Here is a 17,765-nt window from a genome sequence, read left to right as displayed (position 1 = left end):
AATTAACTCACTGTAATGGTGGTAAAGGGTATCTAATATTAGCCCAGATTTGATATTAATTTGTTCAGGAAGCTTTAGTATTTCTGAAGAAAGGACATATTTTGTTGAAGATTTTCATCAGAACAGTTTAAAAGAATACAAATTTAGGAGAAAATGAATGTTTACACTGCATGTGAGGAATGCTAATTATTTGGCAAGTGGACTCTGCTTCACAGAGGCACTGCCAGGCAGAAAGTATAAGTTAATGGTGATTGACAGTTAACTGCCAGGCTTTTTAAAAAAAAAATTAAACAAAATTGTAAATTGGGGAGGTGCAGTGCTACTCCCATCATGGTAAATGCTAGAATTCAAACAAAAATCTAACTATGACCAGGAAACTGTTGCCATTTGTCATAAAATAAATAATTTTAAAAATATAATTAATCGGGTGTGAACATTGCTGGCTGGGCCAGCATTTATTAACTCTCCCTAGGTACCATTGAGAAGCTGATGATGAGCTACAGTTGAATTAATTTGCTACGGGAACACTCACAATTCCATTAGAGAGGGACTTCTATCCATTTGATCCAGCAATGTCATTTTCAAGTCAGGATGGTGAGTGGGTTGGAGAGGAACTTGTAGGTGGTGGTGTTCCCATGTATCTGCTGCCCTTTCCATCTAGATAGCAGTGGCCATCAATTTGCAAGGTACTGTCTAAGGCACCTTAGTGAATTCCTGATTGCATCCTGTAGATGGTATACACTGCTGCTACTGAATGTCAGTGAAGGGAGTGAATGTTGTGGATGCAGTGCCAATTAAGTCGGCCATTTTGTCTTGGATGGTGTCAAGCTTCTTCAGTGTTGTTGAAGCTACAATTATCCAGGAAAGTTGGGAGTATTCCATCACCTGACTTGTGCCTTATAGATGGTGGACAGTCTCTGGGGAGTCAGATATTGAGTTACCCACTGCAGAATTCTTACCATCTTACCTGTTCTTGTATCCACCGTACTTATATGGCTAGTCCAGTTCAGTGTCCAGTCATTAGATTTACTAATGCCCTTTAGTGGAAGTGCCACACTGGTGTGCAAATAGATAAGTTGAGCTGGGAGCCCTCAATGTTGACTCTAGATTCCATGAAACCTAATAGTGTCAGATCAAATATAGCAAAGCAAAATAACAATGCCTCTCCCAAACAGAATCCACTTGTTAATCTACACTCCCCTCTTATGCAGTATAAATATTGGTTTTCCCTTTGAATTTGTATTTGTGTGAATTGTCCTGATGAGTGCGAGATGAAAATCTTCAATAAAATGGTTTCAGTAATTCTCAAGTTCTGTAATTACAAACAACGACAAGGAAAGATTTGTTATTGCTATATTAATACCAGTCAACAAATAATGTCATTACATTATTTAAGAATGGAAATCCCCTCCCATACTTAAAGAAAAAGAGTATGTCTGCTGTAATACTGAATCTACAATCCAGGAAGCTTCTGGGTTCAATCCTTCATTTGTAAATAGGGTGGTGATAGTCTCAGCAGCAGTAAGGAAGTCCACCTCACCACGCTCCACATCAGTATTCTATAAAAAGCAAAAATCAATCCTGGTTTCCATATCTGATGATGAACCACTATCAAATCTTGGCTAGCGTACATGTATGGAAAAATGAGGTCACAATCATGCTACAGTGTTATTCTCCAAAGCTGAATATCACATCAATATTTTCTGGCAAGATTTGTGCATTAAGTTCAGATTTTTTAGGTTATATGGTAAATTAGTAAAAATAAAAAATATTCAGGAGAGAAGGAGGGGAGTGAAAACTAATAACCATTGTCTATGGTTAAACCAGATGAAACCTGAATGGACTTTATCTGTGTACATATTGATAAATGTTTTTGTCTGGGGCATTCCCGGTATATCACTAGGCACTTTGGAAAGTCATACTAGGTATTCTGCCAACACCCAAATTTCTACAGATTAGGCACTATCCTTCTGTTGAATCCATGTTCAGACTCCTTATGGTCTGCAATGCAGGATTGGAAGCTAAATGACAGAATGGGAGAAAAATTCAACTTTGTGCATGGTCGAGCAGAACTTCTTCATTTATATCTACTCATAGGTAAAAATATGTTTTTAATATCAATTTTTCGGTTGTTTTAATACAACAAAACCAATCTAATTAAATTTAAATGATCACACTATGTTACATTAATCAGCTTCATATTACAATACCATCTTTCAAAAGTCATGTTATACTCACCTGGCCACTATTGGCAAAGTCTTCGGCTGTTAGAGATGGATCAAGCCTCAGTGCCAGACCAAAATCACACAACACACATTCCCTTTTGTTTTTAACCAGAATGTTTGTGCTTTTAATATCTCTGTGAGATATAGGAATCTTTGGGGTGCCACATGCAGTATAGTCACTGTGAAGGTGAGCAACCCCATTTACAAGGGATCCTGTCATCATATACATGTCTGTCCAGGTCAGAATGTGATTGGTGAGGAAATCTTGTAGATTTCCCACACTATGATAAGCTGTAATGAGCCAGTATTGCTTTTCCATTCCTCTTACTCTTTCTTCTGCTGTGAGAAACTGGAGCACACTCTCATGTTTGAGATCGACGTCTGAGAAGATCTGTTTTTCAGTTCTCCACGATGGATATTCTTCACAAGGAAAGATTTTCACTGCAACAGTTTCATATTGCCCTGAAGCACTATGTTTGAGCTTTGCTCTCCAGACTTCTGCAAATCTACCTTTTCCAACAATGCCATCCAGTTCGATTGGTAGCAGTTCGTTATTGTGATTGATGTTGTTGGCACATGTTGCACTGATGTTGGACTGACCATCATCAATTGCGACAGTGCATTTTCCATCATACTCTCCAGGTTTTCTCATGTCAGTCCTAGTGAGGCTTTGGTGCTCTCTCTGTTTCTGCGGCCACTCCTTGGTCACTTTTCTCTGTTGCCGAGTGCGAAAGAGATAAAATGCCATCGTTATCGTGAAAGCAATCAGGGTAGGTGGGAGTAGGCTCAACACTGCCACAGGAATTACCTCATTTTTTTGTGATATTGGATATTCTGGAAAAAAAATGTCATTAAGATAAAATATAGCGTCCCATAATAGGAATGTTGAATCATTGTACTATGAGATAGATACTTTACAAATAACCCAGAATAAAAACCAATCTGTATTAAAAGCATATGAGTAAGTGATGTAGGGTAATCACAAACAAAAGGACATATAACATTAAATATAAGGCAGACTTTTATGGTCCTCCATCAATAAGCTCCCTTAGCACTGCACCTCCCTCTCTGCTTACACTGAACTGTGCAATTTTATCCACGAAAGGCAGCAAGAAATGGTTAATGTGGCATGACCACCCTTGTCCAAGTTGAAACCCATAAACATTCAGTTACTGATTGTAGTCACATCAGTGGCCACTGCTGTTCTAAGTTAGAAATTACCAGCTAAGTGTAGTGAGTGGAACCAGGTTGACCTCGTCAACTATGAGGTTCTTGATTGGGGTCGTTAACTTGGGTCAATCAGGAAAGTCCTAGCTGACCAATATAATCAGGAGATTAGAGTTTCTTTAATTGAGTGGACTAACTCTGACCTGGCTGGCCACAGCCAGTGTACTGATGCACTAGTGAATTGAAGGTAACTTGGTGACGAGACCAGGCCTCTCGGCCATTATTTTAGTGTGTGGGGCCCAGACTGAGCCCTTGTATGTGGACTGGGCCTCTGTTTGTGGGCTGACAGCTGAACATGTGGGCCGACAGCTGTGCGTGTGGACTGACAGATGTGCATGTGGACCAACACATGTGCATGCGGACCGACATGTGCATTTAGGCTGACAGTGTGTGTGTGGACTGAAAGACGTGCTTGTAGGTCGACAGCTCACTGTGTAGGCCAACAGTCTAGTGTGTAGGCCAAAGGCTTTGTGTGTGATGTTATGGGAACTGAGCTTCAAACCCCAGGCTTCACTTGAAAGCATTGCAATGTATTTTTACTTTAGAGCAAAATGAACTGAAACAAACTTTCTTTTAGAAAGAATGCAATAATTTGCATTGTATAACTTGAATTGTATTTAATGGATTGTAAACTATTTATCCAAGGATTTCTTTGATCTTAGTTTGTAACTGCGAATGTAAAACAAATTATCAGGAGATTAGAATCTCCTCAATTGAGTGGACTCAGTCTGAGCTAGCTGGCCACAGCTAATATCCTATGTACAAGTAAATAAAGGGTGACTTGGTGATGGGATACCGGCTGCTGTGCAGTTATTATCGTGGCAACAGGACAAAACAAGACGTGCCTGAAGAACATTTCTGGCAAGTAATCCTTCTCACTGCTTGCGGACCCACAACATTTTCAGTTATGAGGGGTTTAACTTTCCCAGAGGCACCAGACACTAAACGTTCCAAGAGTTGACGGAGTTGGTTAAGGGATATTACAACCCCAAACCACCTCTAATTCTGAGACACTGTCGGTTTTATTTGACCGTTCGAGAACTGGGGGCATCTGTATCAGGATTTTTGATGAGGTTGCAATGACTAGCAGAGGAATGTGATTTTTGGGTTAACACTGAATGAGATGCTGAAAGACCGTTTGGTATGTGGGATTAATGATGTAACCATGCAGAATCGCCTACTAGCTGAAGCCCAACTTGATTTCAAACAGGCACTGCAACTGGCTTTGTCGTCAGAAAATGTGGAAAGTGGAGCATGGGAGCTACAGGGTATGCCAATGGAAGTGGACTCCCTCACCTGTCACCCTTGAGTATAGGCAATGGCAGAGCGTCATGCAGGGCATATCCTAAACAGAAGGACCCGAGGCCAGCCCACAGCAGAACACAACAACAAAACCAAGACTCAGCCAAGTAGCTAAACAGCTCTTCAGGATCTGGGCCTATCGTAGGTGCTGCCAGTATGTGGACTCGAGACAGCAAAGGAGTCCTACAAGGCCTGACTTGAGCAAGAAAACACTGTAGGCCGGTATCCAGAAAAGCACTCACCCTGGATAGTGCCCCTACATGTGGGCTAGAGCAATTAAGTTGCTTAGTGTGCTTCGCGATGTCCAAGTGGCAACTGATTAAAAGTAATGTTTAGTTAAATGGTCACCCAGCTCCCATGGAGGTTGATACTGGTGCAGCTGTACTTGTGGTTGCAGAATCTGTCTTTAACAAGATTCCAACCCTTGAGTTTGCACACGACCTCAGCCAGACCAAGAACATACACTGGGGAACCATTGGCGATTAAGGGTACGATTTCGGTCCCGATCTCCTATGAGAAGCAGTAGGTGCAGTTACCACTGATGGTAGTAAAAGGCTCAGGCCCAAGCCTATTGAGGCAGGATTGGTTGAGAAAGATTAACTTGGGTTATGTCAGTACTTCTTGATTAGAAAATGGCTGCCTTAGTGAAATCCTAGCGATATACCCAGGTGTATTTCAGGACTATCAAAGGGGTCAAAGCCAATTACATGTTGACCAGGAAGCATTTCTGAGAATTAGCAAGACATGCCCAGTGCCATATTGGCAAAAGTAAAGGAAAAAATAGGAGGCTGGAGAGTAAAGAAATCATCAAACCAGTGCAGTTTGTGGAATGAGCAGCACTAGTTGTACCAATTTTGAAGCCTGATGGTTCAGTTTGCCTTTGTGGGGATTTTAAGCAAACAGCAAACCGCTTCTTGCAGCTGGATAAATACCTGAAATTGTGCATAGACGACTTGTATATAAGGGTGGGGGTGGGGGGGGGGGGGCGGGGGGCGCTATCATTTACAAATATGGCCATAAGCCATAGAGTGTGGAGCTGGAAGAACACAAGCAGGCCAGGCAGCATCAAAGGAGCAGGAAAGCTGACGTTTTGGGTCGAAACATCAGCTTTCCTACTCCTCTGATGCTGCCTGGCCATCTGTGTTCCTCCAGCTCCACACTGTGTTATCTCAGACTCCAACATCGGCAGTTCTTACTATCTCTGGCCATGAACCGTGCCTACTTGCAATTGCGACTGGATGAGGAGTCCCAGAAGTACGCCACAATTAATACCCATAAGGTTTTACATCAATATACAAGACTGCCATCCAGGGTATCATCAGCCTGTGCCTTTTTCCAGTAGAACATGGAGAACGTTTTACAAGGGATACCCCAGATTGACATTTATCTGGATGACGTACTAATAACAGGAAAGTCCAATAAAGAGCGGTTGGAGAACTTGGACAATGTGCTTAAACATTTCTCCCAGGTGAGCGTATGCCTTACAAGAAAAAAATGTGTTCCAGGTACCCCACGTAACCTGCCTGGGTTACAGAGTTGACAAAACCGGGTTATACATGTTGGAGGACAAAGTGAGGGCAATCAAAGGTGCCCTGGTTCCCATGTCTATACTGGAGCTTAGGTCTTTCCTTGGGTGAGTGATTTATTACGGAAAATTCATACATAACCTGGCCTTCATCTTGGCACCCTTACACCTGCTGTTGAAAAAGGGTCAACCTTGGAAATGGTTGCATAGCCGAGACGTAGCCTTTAGCCTTTTGTTATCTAAGATGTTGGCCCACAATGATCCAAAGCGAGGTAGTGCTGACATGTGATTCCTCCGTGAATGGTATTGGCATTGTGTTGGCTCACTGGTGGCCCAACAGAGAGGAACGCCCAATAGTGTATGCTGCCTGGACCTTGGCTGATGCTGAACGCAAATGTGCCCAGAGAGAGAAGGAAGGTTTAGCAGTCATCTTTGGTACGAGGAACTTCCACCAGTACCTTTATGGATGGGAATTTGTCATAGTAACAGATCACAAACCCCTACTAGGGCTACAGAAGGAAGACAAGGCAGTGCCGCCCATAGCTTCTGGTAGAATTCAGTGTTGGGCCCTTATTCTCAGCACGTACAAGTACAAGCTAGAACGCCATCCAGGAAGCAAAGTGGCGAATGTGGATGCCTTGAGCCGCCTCCCACTGACAGATACTCCGCCGGTGGTGCCTCCCTTGGAAGACTCCGTTTTGGTTTTAAACTTCCTGGATACCCTTCTGGTCACCACTGATAATATCCGACTGTGGACACAAAAAGATCCTGTCCTAGTGAAACTAAAACAGCTAGTGATAATGAAGGAAACAGAAGGGACATTGCAACCCAGATCGAAACATTTCTGGACTTGGTGAGACCAGATCACCAAAGAGAACAGCATGTTACTGTGGGGAACCAGAGCGATTGTCCCATGTACAGTCGTTGCCAGATACTGGCTGAGCCCCACCAGGGTCATCCAGGGGTTTCCAAGATGAAGACACTAACAAGAAGCTATGTCTGGTGGCCAGTTTAGATGCCAACATAGCTGCATTGGTGGGGCAGTGCCTAGAGTACAAACAAGGACAAAAACTGCCACCAGCAGCACCCCCACATTCATGGGAATGGCCAGGTAAACCATGGACACTGTTGCATGTTGACTTATGCTGGTCCTTTTATGGGCTCAGTGTTGCTGGTCATTGTGGATGCCCTTTCAAAGTGGTTGAACATGCCACAAGTTCATTCAGCAAACTCAGGGATGATGATTGTGAAGCTGTGAGCATTGCGTGCAATGCACGTACTCCTGGATGTATTCTTCACGGATAATGGGACATCATTTACCAGCAAGGATTTGAATATTTCCTGAAGTCAAATGATATTTGGCACATACAGTTAGCTCCATACAATCCATTGCCCAATGGTCTAGTGGAAAGAGCAGTCCAAACATTGAAGGTAGGCATAAAGAAGCAGCCTACAGCGTCAACTAACACCAAATTATCCCGGTTCCTGTTCAATTTTAGAACCACTCCACACACAACAACAGGGATAGCTCCAGCAGAGTTTCTGACTGGGAGAGGACTCCACACCAGGTTAACCCTGATATTCTCAGACCCGTGGGAGTGGCGGTGAAACAGCAGCAGGAAAGCCAATGACGGCCACATGCCTCCTGTGAGCGAGAGAGACAATTTAAATTTGTGGATGAAATTTGGTACCAGAACTATGGGAACGGCCCTGTATGGATACAAGGCAAGGTTGATGTGAGGTCATGTCCGGTGACTTCCAAAGTTTGAGTAGGTGATACAGTCCTGAACAAACACGTGGATCACCCGAAAGCTGTTACCTCAAAACAGGGCAGGAGCAAAGCATACCTGGCCCCTTACAGCATTTAGCATCATTTAGCATCAAGGAAACCTCAGAGTCTGAGGTGGATGCAACCTCGATACTGTTACAGCCAGAAGAAGAGAAGGTGCTGCAGATGCATTGGGCAGGCTACGGTCCGGTACACACCACCCATGTCATAGTCCGAATCAGCGGAACTGGACCTGGGGCGAAAACGTCACAGGAAAAGTGACCAGTGAAAGATCAGGCCAACATCCCTGGATTTAGTTGGGGAGGGATGTTGTGATCAGAACCACGTTGACCTCGTTGACTATGAGGCTCTTGATTGGAAAACCTTGGCTGACCAAAATAGCCAGGAGATTAGAATCTCCTCAGTTGAGAACTGGGTCCAAGCTGGTTGGCCACAGCCAGTGTACTGTGCACTAGTAAATAAAGGGTAACTTGGTCATGGGATACTGGCCTCTTTGCAGTTATTTCAGTGGTGACAGGAGAAACACAGGACCTGCCTAAAAGTATATATAACCAAGAGATTGGAATCTCCTCACTTAAGTGAACTAACTCTGAGCTGGCTGGCCGGCCACAGCCGATGTACTGTGCACAAGTAAATAAAGGGTGACTTGGTGACAGGATACTGACCTCTGTGCAGTTACTTTACTAAGAAAGGAAAAGTACTAACTCCACAGTAGCTAAGAATAATTTTGGACTGATTCCAGGACTATTGAAAATCTGTTTAAAGAACAGTTAATCTAATATGTGGTAGTGGGACTTACTGATTTTGCCAAAAATAATGAGCAATATTTGGTAGTTGAACGTATACATTATTTGCAAACAAAGTATGTTTAAAATGCTTTCAGTTCTTTTGTTTTAATATAAAATCTTGATATTCACGTTACTCCATTCAGCTTTTAATTAAGAAATTTTTGTTTTGGAAGAATTTATTGGTCTTTACAGGGATCTTTACAAACTTGGTGCTTTTGCAGGATTTTAAATCCACAGATTGTGACAAGATTAAGAATTAACTTTCACAATGAACTTTGAACTTTGGTGTATTCATTGAAAAATTAAAATGTTCATAACTATTTCTGAAGCTTTTCTCAAAAGATAGAATGTATGTGGATACATTGCAACAGTTGACAGAGGAAATATTAAAGCAATGGCCAAAACGTTAAAATAATTCTCACAATTTTGACTAAGTCAGAAATAGTTGAGTTAGTGATTCAACATTCGTGCATTGAGAAAGGAAAAAGGTATTCTGTATAAAATGTAAATGGAGTTGGCTAAGGTTCATTTAGAAGTGAAACAACTTGTACTTGAAAGGAAAATTAAAGCAAATTGAAAGCTATAAGTTGAAAGAGAAGAGAAAGGGAAAAAGGGAAATGCAAACTTGAGAGAGGGAAAACTGTGAATTGCAATGAGAGTTTGAAACCAGGAAATTTGAACTGGACAGGAAAAGGTTTCAATTTTGTGAACAGGGATTAGCTCCTGTTCTTGATTTGGCAAGAGATATTTACCTCGTGTCTAAATCCAGTGAGGGAAAGGAGTTGAAATGTATTTTGTCCCATTTGAGAAAATTGCTACAGGCTGTGCCTTCCAAATTTGGACCTCTGGTCCAGTCATATCTGTGGTGCAGGACCCACATTGTGTCTGTTTTTCCCTGTAGTTGCTTGCATTGATCTTTATCCATATTACTTTTTGTTACAATCTGTCCAATTTGGATACCCTAAATACTGTTTTAGGCATTCAATTGGAAAAGTCTTGTGATTGATCCAAGTCAAGTTAAGGTCTTTACTTTTAAAGTGTGTGTGCATTGAATATGCTTGACTTCCTGTGGTCTTGCAAATTCTCTGGTCTGGCAAAGGCCCAATCCCAAGGCTAAAGGATTAAGGAGGCATACACCGTGCATAGTTTAAATAGCCATAAGAAATTCAGACAATTCTAGTGCAAAGATTTTTTGTTGGGAAAAGCATTGAAGGTTTAATAACCTCTTTTGTATGAACCATTTGCAGATTCCAATACTGTTAAAACTGCTGTGCTTCATGCATGTAGGTTTGTCCCAGCAGCTCATAGGCACAGAATTAAGAACAGATTTTGTGGAATTTGCTTGTGAAAAATGAATGGTATTTGATCATTACTATAGGATGATGACGCTTGATTAAGATTTTGAAAACCTTATAGGTGTCTTGTTGATGGACACATTTAAAAACTGTATTCCTTTGGGAATCAACTTCCACCAAGAAGAATATAAAATTTTAAACTAAGGCAAGCTATGATTTTTGGCTGATAGTTACAAATTGTCCACATAGGCGGTAGGAAACCTTTGTGTGAAAACTCAGTGAACCTGGAAAAATAACTGAGCTAATAATAAACAAAACTCTAATTACCATGATGGAAAAACTGAAAAGAAAGAGGTTTCTCTCTGATCTCCTTGAATCATATTTATCTTAAACACGTCCCTTTCACTGCAATGTAAAGTTGGGCAAGTGAAATTTGTGGGCACATCTTGTGTTTCTCCAGAAATGCTGCACGAAATGAGTGAAACTTATGACAAACTGATACCATCCAATACATTTACTTTGATTTAATTCAGATCATAAAAATTCGTGAATAATTTATTTAAGTAACTATAGTTTTGTCTGAAAAAAGGAGCCAAAAAGATTGTCATCCCTTGTGATACAGAGTTGGTTCAATCCCTAATGTTAGCAAAATATGTGAGATTTTCTCCATTGAATGTGCTTTAAAGTGTATTAATAAAGGATATTGATAAACGGTATCTGGTACAAAAGGTAGAGTCTCATGGGATCTGGCGCAAATTGACTACATGGATACAAAACTGTCTCATAGAAGACAGAGATTAGCAGTGGAAGGGTACTTTTCGGAATGGAGATCAGTAACTAGTGGTATTCTACAGGGATCAGTGCTAGGACCTTTGTTTGTAATATATTTAAATGAGTTGGTGGAAAATGTAGGTGGATTGATTAGTAAGTTTATAGATGACACCAAAATTGGCAGAATTGCAGATAGTGAGGAGGATTGTCAAAGGATAGAGCGGGATATAGGTAGATTGCAGACTTAGGCAGAGAAATGGCAGATGAAATTTAATCTGGCCAAATGCAAGGTGATGTGTTTTGGAAGATCAAATTGAGGTGCAAATTATATAATAAATGGCAAAACCCTTAGGAACATTGACATACAGCAGGATCTGGGCATATAGATCCCTGAAATTGGCAACACAAGTGGATAAGGTGTTCAAGAAGGCATACAGCATACTTGCCTTCATCAGCCATGGCATCGAATATAAAAGTTAGCAAGTTATGTTACAGCTGTATAAAACTTTAGTCGAGCTACATTTGGAATATTGCGTGAATTTCTGGTCATCACACTGCCAGAAGGACGTGGATGCTTTGGACAAGGTGCAGAGAAGGTTTACCAGGATGTTGCCTGGTCTGGAGGGTTTTAGTTATGAGTAGTGATTGGATAAACTTGGATTGTTTTCAATGGAAAGATGGAGGCTGATGGGCAACCTGGCAGAGGTCTACAAAATTATGAGAGGCATAGATAGGGTGGATAGTCAGAGGCTTTTCTCAGGTGGAAAGGTCAACTACAAGAGGGCACAGGTTCAAGGTGAGATGGGGAAAGTTTATGGGAAAAGTGCAGGGAAATTTTTTCACACAGAGGATGGCGGGTGCTTGGAAAGCACTGCCAGTGGAGGTGATGGAAACAAGCATATTAGCAGTGTTTAAGGCATATCTTGATAGACAAATAAACATGAGGCGAATGGAGGGATCAGAACCACGTATGGGCAATAAGTAGTGAATCTAAATTAGGATTAGGAATTGGCACAGGCTTGGAGGGCTGAAGGGCCTGTTCCTGAGCTGTATTTTATTGATGGAAATGATTTACCTGTTTTATGGTTTAGAATGAATTTGAACTGTGCTTTATTTAATTGTTGGAGTTGTGTTAAATTTGTAACAATGATATTTAGTTCATACTGACAGTGTTAATACTAAAGAGTAGCAGAGCATAGTCACCAGCCACTATGAATTAGTCATATGGATTTGTGAGCAGAAGAGTCGAACATATTGTAGGAGTGAGACCTATCATCTAGTCCTCCTCAAAGTTTCTGTAAGGATGTCTACCATATCCATGTAACTTGTAACTTGATGTTAACTATGAGACACTTCCAGTTAGACAAGGAATTGTTTTTTTTCTACCACACTAGACCAAGCAAGCTTTGTAGTTTCCAGTACTTAATAAATGTTGCTGCCACTATCCTCTTTTTATGAGCAGCATCTCATACAATGTAGTGTCCTGACCAGACAACATGGTAGACAATGGTGTAGATTTTATATGACTTCTGTTACAATATACGATAAGCAGCAGTGTGAGATCTTCGGACATAGCATTAATTCACCTGCTCATACCATACAGTCAACAGTAGGATACAGGGGAGAAAATCAGCAGAATAGAGCTGATATTTAAGAACTTTGGAGAAGAAACCCTAATGACAATCATCAACAAGGAAGAAGACTTCAGTGAAGTGGTAAAAGCATTCCAGAGATGAGCTGCAACAGGATAGTCAGCAACTGTTTGGAGTTGGAGAATTAGTAACTCCAAAGTAGATGCTGGTTGTATTGAGAGGTCATGATTTGTGTGAGCAGATCCAAATTGCAGTTCAGTGGCGAGCGAACAGATATTGGAGTTCAATGGGTAAAATGCAAAATTCCTGATGGAGCATGGTGCAAAGAATAAGGCTGGAAATGAGGAGTTTAAAACTTTAAAACAGAACTTCAAATCAAGAATTGCCACCATAGTAAGTGGCTGCAATGAGGCATTGCTAAAAAATCAGTAGTAAATGGTCATGAAAGATGTATTAATCCAAGGTTGCAGAGATAGGGACATCACAAAGCCAGTAATTAAAGCAATAATAACCTCAGATCTAATAAATTTCTTGATCAAGCAAAGAAATTTAGAAGAAGAGTTTAATATTCAGGGGAATTCATAGATTAACAATCTCCACAGGTTAGTGGAAAAATGTGACAATAGTGACTACAAGTCAGAATTCGTAAGAAACAGAATTTTTGTAAAACTTGCTGATGACCATTTGACAAATTTAGTGCTGCTCAAAAAAGAAGGTCTGACTCAAGAGAAAACCATTGAGACAGTGAGTGAAACACAGAAGTAAAATACATCAATCCTAAAAGGAAAAGATCAACCTCAATCCAGGATATCAGCAAAGTTCATTCAATTCTTAAAGTAGAAAACCACAAACACAACTGAGAAACCAACACAACGAATAGGGCAGATACCAGATGCTAAAAGAGCTTGTCAATATTGTGGGGAAATAAAACCTCCACATGCACAGACTATTCACAGACTTCTGGCTACTAAATTATCTATCATACAATAGATCACTTTTGGAAAATGTGTAGAAAAGGGGCACAGTTTCAGAATAGCAAGACATTAAAAAACCTACCTGCACAGACAGGTTAATGATGTAGAACTGTCTACCACAGTCGAAAAACCTCAAGTGCTTCTCAGGAAAGCTGGTTACCTGGACCTTGTATTATGGTAAGCCTCATGAATTTCAACTTAGCTACCAGTCGCTCCTATATTATCAGACAATGAGACATGGTTGTGGAAACTAGTTACAGCTGACAACAATGCAACTACATGGTCAGGAGGCATAGCACCTAAGATTAGTGTTATGCCACAAGTAACTTTAAATATAGGGATACTAAGTAATTGAAAATCTAAACACAATCAAGAATTCTCATTTGAGTAAGAAGGCATGTCTTGACCTTAATTTTCTTCATATGGCAAAAGGAACTGAAGTATGTGAATTTAAGGAACAGCTGGTCAAGGGATGCTGGGTCAAAGGACATCTGGTAGAAGATTTCACATAGCTTCCTAGACTCATGACAGAACCTAAACAGAATCCATCGAGATTAACTGTGGCAAACAATTTCATATGGTCAACAAGATGTGAATCTGTGACTGTATTAGATTGGCACAATTGTTTTCCATCGGTGCTACAACTGAAGAGCCATCAGCCTACGAAAGCCAGCAAGATTTGTGAGGAAAAAATACAATCAGATAGCCCATGAATAGCCTACTGCATTTCAACCTATTAACAAATTTATAATAGAGTACAGCACAGCTTGGCAAATTAAAGCTATTAACAGATAAAAATCTGATGTCAGATGCTGAAGTGATATGGAAGAGACAAGTTCAAGCAGAATATTTGACTTCCTTATCTGCCCAGGAAGAATCCCCAGTAATTATAACAGAGGTCATGCCCAGCCAGAAGCTATCTTCAAACAGTAGGACTAATGAAGTGCAAATGCTACTTTCACCAATAATGAATTTGCTGACAGTGATGTTGAGGTAAATGGTTTATTTGCTTCTACACAATTCTACAGATGGATTGAGAATAAAAGTCTACTGACATAGATTGAAGACGTAATGCATATAATTTCACGTAAGCCCACCACTGAGGAGGGATAACCAATGTTCAACCATTCAAAATGATGCACAAAAGCAACTGCCTATTTCAGCAGGGAAGCTGTCTGTCCCAAAATGAAATCCAAGAGACTAAAGATCCTCCAGTTTAACAGGACCTACATACCACAGACAGTCACAAAGAGAATCAAAGGCAATGAACATGAAAATAGCAATGTAGTCCAGGAGAATGGTGAATCCACAGATAGTCTGAATTTGTAAAGTCAGACTTTTGGGTCAAGATGCAGTAGTGGCAAATGTAATTAAATACATAGATATATAGCAATAATGAAGAAAACTGCTTGGGAATGTGGAGATGTTGCATCTGGGTCTGACAGGGTTAATACTGAGGAAAGCCATAAGCATTACCCACAATATAATGACATAAGGACTTGTGGACAGAACAACTTCTGATCTCAAAAAGAATGAGGTTTAACATCTGGTCTTTCTCAAAGTCTCTGCAGCAGTGTGTACATCATACCAATGTAACCTGTGAACAGTTGCTAACATACAATAACTTTTATATTGTTACTGATAAGAAATTCTTCCAGTTAGACTGGGAAGTGGCTTTCCTCTACCCTACCAGTCCAAGCAGGTCCTATGGTTTTCTACATCTAAGGGAATGCTGGCCGCACCTTCATCAATAACAACCATTCATATCGCACAGTGAGCTGCCTTGCTCATACAACACAAATGGCTAATGGGAAATCAAGTGCTAATATCTTCAGGGATAGTAGACAAGACCATTGAAGCTGAAAGTATACCAAAGAAATCAGGGCTATTTATAATCTTACTGCAGAAAAAAAACTGTTTCAACGAAAGATATGTTTAAACAGTCAAAAGTTTAGACCCCTGAAAGTGAAGAAACTTTGAAATCTCTGACCGACAATAAAAAACTGCAACTACAAAGGAATTTAATTTGTCTCATATAAATTTGCTTGCAGACCAAAAGCCTCAAGTGTCAAAGCAGAATTGAGCAGCAGAATTTCAGGCTAATGGACAAAGAAAGTGACACAATGCTTTAAATCAAACTGTTGAACTACAAGGATGGATTAGACTCCTTGAGCAGAAAATAACATTTTAAATGAAGAAACAGTGATTCTTGCTCAGAAGGAATTGGACAAACCTGAGTGAAATAATGAAAAACCTGAATGAATGTAAAAGTATGCAAAAATTGATTTTAACTATTTTTTAAGCGAAACTTAATCTCAAACGAGTCTCAGAATAGCTGAAAAAGATTTTTACTTGCCAAAAGAACAAGCTGCCTGCACCAAAGGAGAACTGTAACCCTGAGCTTACACATGAAAAAAATGACTATTCAGATAGTTGGCTAGTCACAACCTTTCTGAAAAAATGTCAACATTAAAAAATATATAAATTCTGAAAGGGAGTAAAGATCACAAGGTAAAATTTGCTAGGGAGATCTAAAGATGAAATTAATACATCAACTCCCTGATGAAGATGTAAAATCTGTTTTGAAAGAAGAATGAAAGGAAATACTTAATCTAGAATGTAAAAAACATCATGGCAGAGAATTTCTTTGTTGTCCACAATTTATACCTGCTAGTATTCAATAATCAGGAGGTCTAACAAAAATCAGCAGTGCTGTTCTTCACAAGTTAACTGAACCTGACCAAAGATACAAGAGTCTAGTTAAGGAACTGGAAGCAATGTGAACTTTTTCATCATACAAAAAGAGGGCCATTACATTGCATTTCAGAGGGCAAAGCTACCAGCAAAAAAAAAAATTTTCAATCATATTCCAGGATGAACTGTATGAGTGGCAATGAAGGAAACTTTAAATCCTGACTGTTACATGTATTTGGTATGATATGAGTTCAAACATCATGATGCTATCCATACAGACTGTTAGATGGAAAACGTGACAGCAGGGTTGAAGAGAAATGAGAAGTGGGAAGATTATTCTTTGGCAAACGTATGCAGTACGTTAGATGTTAGTGTATTGTGATTATTGTTTGCTGTATTTTCGGTAGTGTTTATGAAAACTTATTAGTACATTGCTAACTTTTCATTCTTTAGAGTCAAACTGTTACAATGAAGTTTATGCTTGTTTTGTTTGGGACTGTATCTTTTTAATTTAAGGAGTTAATGGGCTGTAGCACTGCTTAAAACTGGGAAATGCTCCAGAACTTGTACTTATTATTCTTTCATATGGGAAAGCATCTGGCTGGGAATTGGAATGATTCACTGGATAGCTCTCCTGTCTCTCAGCCGGAAGACAAGTTGAAGTTCCATTGCAACTTTGTTGGCTATTAAAGAACACTGTCACTTGTGCAGGCAAATTGATATGTATTGGTGCTCAGCAGATAAATGGGAAAGGCTAAAAGTAGGAAACACATACTAAGGTGATCAACCAGAGAACTGTTTCTCTTGCCAGAGACGTTGCCAGATGAGCTCAATTTCTCCAGGACTTTCTGTTTGGGTTTTAGACTTCCAGCATCCACTGTACTTTGGTTTTATTTGAGTAACCAACCAGAATTGTGGTGGTCAAAAGTGTGAAATCCAAAACAGAAACCAAGTTATGGAAAACAAACTAGACTCCATGGTTGTTTATAGTACAGATATATCTAAACAATCTTGACCTGTGCTTACTTTTTGCATCCACATTGGAAGAAAGATTAATTACTTATCTACTTTTATTGTTTCAACCATGCTAGAATATCATTTTGTAAAGTTTCATTCATGCATGGAATATTGGTATCACTGCCTGGGCCAACATTTATCACCCATCCTTAGCTTGCCCTTGAGAAGACAGTGGTGAGCTGCCTTCTTGGAAGAGAGAACCAAGACTTTGACTTGGGACTTTGATCCAGCAACAATGAAAGAACAGCGATATATTTTCAACTTAGGGTGGTGAGTAGCTTGGAGGGCAACTTGCTAATAGTAGTGTTCCCATATATTTGCGGCCCTTGTCATTCCTGGTAGAAACGGTTGTGGGTTTTGAAGATAACGTCGAAGGAAACGTGATGAATTCCTGCAGTGTATCATGGAGACACTACTAAATGTCAATGGTGGAGGGACTGAATGTTTACAGATATAGTGCCAATTGAGTGGGCTACTTTGTCCTGGATGGTGTCAAGCTTCTTGAGAGCCATTGGATCAGCACTGTTCCAGGCAAGTGGGGAGTATTCCATCACACAATTGACCTG

The 17,765-nt window shown here is 40.2% G+C and overlaps 1 protein-coding gene across 4 annotated transcripts in view; it reads right to left on the bottom strand.

The window, feature by feature from the left end:
• The window catches only part of tgfbr2l (transforming growth factor beta receptor-like), a 90,560-nt gene that overhangs the window by 27,333 nt on the left and 45,462 nt on the right, over window positions 1–17,765 (bottom strand). For all 4 annotated transcript variants that reach the window (XM_020526790.2, XM_020526791.2, XM_048599511.1 and 1 more), the window contains exon 4: window positions 2,239–3,059. In XM_020526790.2, the coding sequence (XP_020382379.1) occupies window positions 2,239–3,059 (821 nt within the window). The remainder of the gene's footprint in view (window positions 1–2,238; window positions 3,060–17,765) is intronic.

The sequence above is a fragment of the Rhincodon typus genome, chromosome 7 (assembly GCF_021869965.1).
Source record: "Rhincodon typus isolate 14 chromosome 7, sRhiTyp1.1, whole genome shotgun sequence".
In the NCBI taxonomy this organism is placed as follows: domain Eukaryota; kingdom Metazoa; phylum Chordata; class Chondrichthyes; order Orectolobiformes; family Rhincodontidae; genus Rhincodon; species Rhincodon typus.
Note: the sequence above shows the minus strand (reverse complement) of the source record. Positions and strands in the feature narration are given on the sequence as shown.